The sequence below is a fragment of the Micropterus salmoides genome, unplaced genomic scaffold (assembly GCF_014851395.1).
Source record: "Micropterus salmoides isolate LMB-PRFRI ecotype aquatic unplaced genomic scaffold, ASM1485139v1 Ms_hic_scaffold_2057, whole genome shotgun sequence".
Lineage (NCBI taxonomy): Eukaryota > Metazoa > Chordata > Actinopteri > Centrarchiformes > Centrarchidae > Micropterus > Micropterus salmoides.
Genome location: NW_024041215.1, coordinates 26,952 through 35,496, shown reverse-complemented (window position 1 = coordinate 35,496; position 8,545 = coordinate 26,952). Strand labels below are relative to the sequence as shown.

The 8,545-nt window shown below is 40.7% G+C and overlaps 1 protein-coding gene across 1 annotated transcript in view; it reads left to right on the top strand.

Moving 5' to 3' along the window:
* Positions 1 to 621: 621 nt before the first annotated feature.
* The window catches only part of LOC119915316 (laminin subunit alpha-2-like), a gene marked incomplete at its 3' end in the record, with an annotated part of 33,617 nt that continues 25,693 nt past the window's right edge, over positions 622 to 8,545 (top strand). The window contains exons 1-2 of the mRNA XM_038734856.1: positions 622 to 788; positions 4,130 to 4,242. Coding sequence (XP_038590784.1) covers positions 650 to 788; positions 4,130 to 4,242 — 252 coding nt within the window. The remainder of the gene's footprint in view (positions 789 to 4,129; positions 4,243 to 8,545) is intronic.

The window sequence follows — 8,545 nt, the reverse complement described above, 5'->3', positions numbered from 1 at the left end:
AGCTGCACGCAGAGCATATTCGCTCAGCACCTCCTCTCACTCGCTCCCTCTCTCTCCCCCTCTGTCTTTCTTTCCCCCAAACACATTGACAGCGGACCAGTCTGTGTATTGAATGGTTAGTATCATGAACACCGCTGCACAAATCTGTCCAACATCAATGTCAGAGACCCCCCCCGCTGCGCTTGCCACAGTTACGCTGTCATTCTATGGGAAACACTGCGGTAAATCAGACAGGTCGGTAGAAAAACATTCTTGTCTCAAATCTTTGTTCAACCGGGTCTGGTAGTGTGACCTTATCACATTTCAGTTTGGACAAGTAACTTTTCTTTTCTTCGACGTTATGGATTGCTTGCGGAAGTCTGCCGGAAGTTAAGTTTGGGCCAGAATAATGCACATGCGCAGTACCGTTTGTTTATGTATATATGTTATATGTTATAGTTGAAAGCATCTATATGTCAGAGGTCGCACACCTCTGGAGCAACTAGAGGTTAAGTGTCTTGCTCAGGGACACATTGATGTCTCACAGTGGATTCAAACCCAGGTCTCTCATACCAAAGGCATGTGTCTTATCCACTGTTCCATCACCACCCCAAATCATCTGTGTGTTTTCTTTCCAGGGCTGTTCCCGGCTGTGTTGAACCTGGCGTCAATGGCAGATATAACGGCTAATGCTACATGTGGTTCAATGGGTCCAGAGATGTTCTGTAAGCTGGTGGAACATGTACCCGGCCAGCCAGTTAGAAACCCTCAGTGTCGAATCTGCAACCAAAAAAGCACAAAACCATTTGGTAAGAAAGATTCACACACATGCTCACATGCTCACACACACACACACACACACACACACACACACACACACACAAGACTTATAGGCATGATAATTACAATAATTAATCATGCAAGATTAGTTCATTAGACCCTGATTGACCAGATGTTAACCAATCATTTTGTCTGAAATGATAATCACGGGATAAAATGAGGAATCAATCGTAAAATGACAAGATGACAACACAAAATTAGCCAGCGGTCATAATTCAAACTGCCAACTAGACAGTCAGTTCTTTAGTCAATCAGTGATGCAGTTAAATGCTCAGCCAGCGATATAATCAACCAATCAGTTAGTCAGTGAAATAGTAACCAGTCATTAGTCAGCCACCCAGTCAGCTAATGAGTCCAAAAACTTTTGCTACTTGCTTAGCTAGACTTAGTTAACTCACAAGTCAGGCAGTTAGTCAACCAGGATGACAGAAAAAAGGATAAAATGTACTACTGCAAAAAGGGAATGAGAAAGTAGAGAAGGAGAAGATTGAAAAGACTGAAAGAAAGATGAACTCAGATGAAATGGTCATTTTAAAAAACTTCTATCTCCATCAATACTTAGGCCTAATATTGATTTAATTTAAGTGATCAGTTGGATGACAGACTTGCTCACTGTTAAAGGAACACTTCCACATTTTGGAAAATCTGCTTATTCGTGTTCTTGTGTGGCGTTGCCAGGTCATTTTTCCAGGTCTTTTGACCCAGATATTTTGACTGCAGCCCCGAATTTAAATCAACGCCGTAAAGTATTGAGAGAATAACATGACAGACCTGACCACGACACAGACACCTGTCGCTGTCGTTGCTGTCTCTGTCCTCCTCCCTCAGAGACACCTCTGCTCTGTTTGGGACGGTCTCTGTGGATCAGGATGCTTAATTCCCTCTGAAGCGAGTAAGCTGAAGTTTACATTTGTGTGAGATTTATTTTTGATCACGATGTTTTAAGTTTTGGTTTTCTATCTCTGATGAAGAGCAGCGCGCTCATCTCATCCAGGACAGTCCCAGATGGGCTTTGTGTCAGACGGTCTAAAGGGGGTAGCAGCCTACTACCATATCAGCAGGGCAATATAGCAGGGTAATACACAGCAGAGGGGCAGGTAGATTTTGTTAAAATATTATTCTCATTAGATTGCGATTTTATTCTAGTAATATTATGACTTGTCTCAAAATTATTCTGCAAAGGTCAGCGAACACAGATATGTGGGAGAGATTCTGAATGTGCAGAAAGTTTTGAACATGTGCAGAAAACCTGCTGAAACACAGGAGCTATTAAAGTCCAGGATGTTATGGGTGGTGTGGTGTGGGGACAGAGTGGACCCAAATGCAACGTTCAGCTTGACAGGTTTTATTGGGAAAAGGGGGTGAGGGACTGGAGTCGAGGGAGAGGTGGATGCCGGGGAAACACAGGCACGGGGAACCGAGGAGACTGGGACCAGAGGGCCGGGGAACACCGGGGCCAAGGAAGCGAGGGAGAACAGGGAGGATGCCGTGGGGGAAGTCCGAGGAGCAGAGGACCGGAGGGTGAGCCCAGTCGACTGAACGGAGGACGAGAGTTAGTGAACCTGGGAGGAAAGCAGACAAAGAGACAGGGTTAGTGACAGAGACGACAAAGCATGGGGAGATCAAAAAACATGAGAGCCTGAATGCAGAGGTGGCAGCGGGTATGGAGCAACGACGCTCAAGCAAGAATGGTGTGGAGAACCAGGGTTGAAATACAGGCAGGGATGAGGTTGACTACTGGCAGGTGTGGCAGGCTGACGAGGTGGCTGATGAGGTGCAGGTGCAGGTTGTAGGCTGGGCTCAGGAGCAGAGGGAGAGAGAGCACACACAGGGGAGGAGACACAGGGAGGCAGGCAGAATAACAGATGAAAAGTAGAAAAAAACAGGACACTCACCGTCAGCTGGGCTGCCACCACAACACAGGTGTTTCAAACTGAATTAAAATTAATTAATTTATCATCAAGATGCCACATGCACATTTAAAGACTTTACTTCAGTCATTCCTGCATGTGTGCTGACTCAGCGGCGATGAAATTAAATGAGAAAAGTTGATCTACAGGAGAAACAAATCTGACAGCAATACAGAATGAGACCCAATGCACCTCACAACATTATATTACACTATATTTTTATATTCTGAATTGTCACCAGGATCACCTGAATTATGTTCTTCCTTTTATATAAATAAAGACATTTCCTCAATAAATTGTTGCAGAAAAATTCATAATGCAGGAAATGAAGTGTTTCAAGCTCAAATTTTTCAGGGGGAGTTGTTAACTCTTCACTTTTTGCACAAATTAATGAAACACTGTAAAACATGTTTAGTAGCAAGCCCCAGAGGTGGTAGTTGGTGGATTGTTTTACTAGACTAGCTATTTCCAGCCTTTATGCTAAACTAAGCTAACAGCTATAGACCCAGCTTCATATTTATGAACAGACATAAGATTTTATATATCTCATCATCTAACGTTCGGGAAGATGAATATTTCCCAAAATGTTAAACTATTACTTTACAAATTACGTACCCGTTTAACGACTGATTTCTGGCTGACAGACTATTGAAAGATTTTATTTTATTTTACAGGATTTCAGTATTTTGGACATCCTTTATTTATTGCTATGTGAGAAATCCAGATTCTGTTTTTTTCTCAGCCTAAGACTCAAAAAGAGGGGAGAGGAAGCTGCCGTTATATGAGGAGGAGAGAAAAGAATTTTAGGATATATAGCTCCTTCATTTTGCTAGGGATAGTTGCCATGGTGTTTAACAGAAATGTCACACATAGGTAGCCTGGTGATAGGCAGCTGCAAGTCAACACGAAACATCACATCTTCACTTAAAAATACTCTCTCACACACATGTAAGCACCCAAACAATACTGCACACACAGCGTACATGAAAGCTCTGCAATGCATAGTCACCTCTGGTGTATAATAAACTAATAATGCATCTCATCTGCCTGTTCCACTAAATCTGAGGTTGTGTGCAGTAGGAACAGCAGCTACGAGTAGAGTCTGGGTTACATTTTTTTTTGATTCAGAAGTGAAATAAAGTCATCAGAAATGGAAAGGAAATCTATTATTCTTTCTTTTACAAGGCAGAAAAAATGTGCTTTTGATATCTGGCCTTGAATAGTTGAAATGCCAGAATTGTAGAAAATGAGCGGAGAGGAACATTTCCCCTTAGAACAATGCTGGATTCAAGACTAAAATGATTTTTTTATATTTCAGTAGAATAAAAACAACTCATGTGCCCCCTCTCTTTCTCTCATGCTGTCTTTGTGTCCCTATTTCTGTGTGTGTTTGTGTACAGAGAAGCATCCCATTGAATATGCCATAGACGGGACCAATCGTTGGTGGCAAAGTCCCTCTATCAAGAATGGAATGGAGTACCACTATGTGACTATCACACTGGACTTGAAACAGGTACACACACACACACACACACACACACGCAAACTTGTAATAACATACTTGTAAGGCTATTTTATTGACTTACACATGCATTCCCTGGAGACTTACCCCAACCTTACAACTGATACGCCACTCAAAATTTGTCTTTTGAGGTGTTAAACATTTACTCCCTGTAGCATTGAAAGGTGGCTGTATAAAGTCCTTCTTCACAAATAACGACAGCTGTGGTCAGCCTGGATTTATGTTGGTTGCAAAGGATTTTAATGGTGACTGGTCATAATTGGAATCCACTGTGACCGCCATGAATCAAACCTGACCACAGCCTCTATTCTCAGCAAAGAGGCAAACTACAAACCTTTCTCTACATTTATCAAGGTTTAACAGCATCAAAAACATTAAACACTTAGGTTTAGTTGCTGTGCAGTTTTAGGCTGTGTATTAAACACATTGAAAAGGAGAGAGTTGCTACAGCACTATTAGGAAAACTGGTCCCACAGTTTAGTCTGCATACTGTTGGTTGAGTGTGGCGCAGTCTACAGTGTTGGTGTGTTTTCATTCATGGGAATAATAACAAAATAAGCTTTTACAAGAGATAGATTTGAGCTCTGGTAACTTGTGATGTGCTGGAATTAGTCAATCCAACTTTACTATTAATCACTGAAAAAGCATGCGTGTCACTCTTTAAATAATTGGGTTTCCATTTTTGATTTGGAAAGCTTGGCAAGACTCTAAGTGATTGAGAGGCTGTGTACTGGCATGCGATGATTTAGGACATCTAGTTTAGTTCCCAAGTGTGATTAAACAGATTAGACCGCCAGATTATAATGATTTAGATGTCATGAGTGTAAAACTAATGAGCCTGACAGACTTTAGTTCATGAGAAGTCCTCCTGTTCATTAAGAGGAGCCCATCCAAAGGTTAAAAACACATTCAATGTAGATTAATAATAAAAAAGCCAATATGCTAGACAAAAATGTCATGATATAACACAGACAACAAAGAAACAAGAATCAATGAAACAAAAACCTGAAGTAATACAAATTAGTAATAACTATTGCCGCACACTAGAAGATAACTGGGATGATTTTGGGTCTGATTTGCCCCTCCTGACATTCGCAGGGGTGTTACCGATCCGAGGATGGTCAGAACAGATTATTGGCCCCAATTCTCCTATTGTGTGTAGGGTTTACAGACGTAATGTAGGGTCATCGTGAACATCAAATACATTTGATATTTCCAATTCAAAATCGGGGAGCCTCTGATTAGAAGCCCGCAACAGCCAATGATAGCAAGCTGACTGTGAAGTGTCACCAGCGTGTTGTGTATTTGCTCGTGATATATAAAATGTATATGTGCAAAACATAGTACACACAAGTGTAACCAGTTGACGATCACATGAGTTCAGGAAGGCTCCTGGCCCAGACTGTGTTTTTCCATCCTGCCTGAAAATCTGTGCAGACCAGCTGGCCCCCATCTTCAGTCACAGCTGTGTGAAGTTCCTTCCTGCTTCAAACGCTCCACAGTCATCCTGGTCCCCAAAAAACCCTCCATCTTTGGATTAAATGACTACAGGCTGCTGTGAAATCCTTCAGGTTTCTGGGTTCCATTATATCACAGGACCTAAAGTGGGAGCCCAACACTGACTCCATCATCAAGAAGGCCCAGCAGAGGATGTACTTCCTGCACCAGCTCAGGAAGCTCAACCTGCCTAAGTAACTGCTGATCCAATTTTACACAGCCATCATCCAAATAAATTCATTTATTTGGATGATGGCCACTCTAAAATCATTTAGTATAAACGCTAAGTGTGTGGTCCTCTGTCTTGACTGAATCATCTGGTGTGTTATATGGTGTGCTTATGGTTAAAATCTTAAATATTGGATAATTCTGTCTTAATGTCTGTGGTATCCAGACATTCCTTAAGATTTGATAATCCTCTACTGTGCACCAGGCCTTACTGTACATTTTTGTGAGTCTGGGTCAAGATCTTTGTCTCTCTCCCATCTTTTCTGTTTGTGTTCACAATGCACTGCAGAGATGCCTTAAATTTATCAAAAAGTAGAGAGTTACAAAAGGGATCTGGGGGAAATGGAAGATGAAAATGAAGATGGAACGGTAATGGACAAAGGAAGAGCCATACAGAGAAATGAAAACATAAGACCATGACAAAATAATAGACAGAAACAGGACATAAAGCCACAGTGCCGAGGGATGTACATTTTAGTTCATTAAAAAAACCTTTGAGGCTAACAAAGATGTGAATGGGTGAATGAGAGGTGAAAGCGCTTTAAATAAAAGTGCTATGTAAGTGCAGCCCATTTACCAGTTCATTATTGTTGTCCACCATTTTACAGACATTTCTTGCCACTAAATGAATATATGACTTCATATTACCTAAAAGCTAAAACCCAAACATTGCAGCCAATATTTTAACATTAAAAATGCCTCTCACTATCTCTCTACATTGTAGTGTTTGATCAAAACAAAATAGCATAGTTTTCAAACTCTCACATCCTAAAACAATTAAAATGACAAACCACAGTTCATAAAAACACAGTCAAAACAGCTCATTGGTAATCTGTGTTGGAAGATACAGAATGATTATGCTGCAGTCAGTGCAAGCGTGTTAGAGTAAACAAAACAAGACCAAAAATTATAAATAAACAAACAAAAGCTTTGAAGTCTGTGCTTGAGATTAATACTGAATTCAATTTAGAGGCGGAGAGATGGAGAACAAAAAAAATGTGAGAGGCAAAACTGAGGTGAGCTTTCACATACGTAGAATATAATTATATCTCTAGACAGGAAGTAGAGCAGCAGCCATCTTGACATGTTAATGGCTTCAGGCCCATCAATCACACCTTTCACCACTGTGGTGTGGCTGCAGAATATATACACCATTCCTGAATGGCCTCACAAACACAAACGCACGCACACACGCACATTCACACACATTTTCACACCTCTCACTGGAGTGGTATGGCCTGTGAATTCATCTGCCTGGTTACGCACCCACATACACACTTTCTCAGTCACTCACTTCTGACCTTAATATTAGCATGTGGAGCAGGAGACTGACATGTACACACACACACACACACACACACACACACACACACACACACACACACACACTATATACTTGCTCTTATCCACGGTCCTACTACACAAAACAAAACTGCACAAAAAATGAATGAAAACATTATTAGAACCACTGGCAGCTGGATAAGGAAAACACAGAGTGTGAAAGTGTAGAAAAAATCCTCCTCTTGGTCAATTTGTCACAAGCAGGTTCTTTAAAAGCTTTTTAAAACCAGTGGACTTTTTTTCCGTGACCATATAATGGCCATGTTTGACGTGTTCACAGCATTGTATTATGTTTATTTATTTCTGTGAAAAAGCTGTCGATCTTACTGTAAAGTAGTAATTGTTAAGATTTTCATTTGCTTAAATAAAATAAATTAAATTTTCTTATTGTCCATTGCTATATTGCCATGAAAAACAAATCATCAGTTTACAGACCTGACCTGTCACAAACCTCTCAAGAGAACAAACATATTAATATGAACAAATTTTGCTAACTTGGGGAATGCTCACTTTCTACAACACAATCTCTGATCTGCGCATCCACTACTGTACGGTTAAGGAAAGATTAAAGATTATAATGCATAAAAGTCTGATGCTCAAAATTTCCAAACCCCCTGACCTTGACACCTTTCTTTCTTTCTCCAAAATACGTTCCTGGTTAAGCGTTGTTTGTCTATGCTCTCTAGCACAACATATTTTTTGATCTGACATCCCTATTGGCAGGACGACATCATTTGTCTGTTTAAAAAAAACGTTACAAATCACTGATGAAAAAAAAGGTATGGTAAGGTATATTTTTGCCATTATTTCCTTAGTCCTGTGCTTTCGTGTTTTCCTGATCTGTGTACTTCTGTGTTTTTATCATTATGGTCTGTGTCTTAGTCCTTAGTCTTATATCTCCATGTTTTAGTGTAGTCTTGTCTCCTGTTTGGTCCCGTCTCGTTTTGTCCGTGCCCTGATTTTGCTGTCTTTCCATGTTTTATGTTTTACTTTGGTAGATCTATCTTTGTGTGTTCCTGTGAACTTTACTTCCTGTTTTATTTTGGTAATCTTCTGTACCTGGTGACCTTGTCTAGCTTTGTTTCTGTGGTTGATTACCTGATGTTTTTCAGCTGTGCTTCCTCCCTGTTTGTTTACCAGTGTATATATTGTCCTCAGTCGTCTTCAGTCTTTGTCACGTCCTTGTGTCAAATGTTGACTGTTCTGCCGTGTGCTCTGTTTTCCCTGT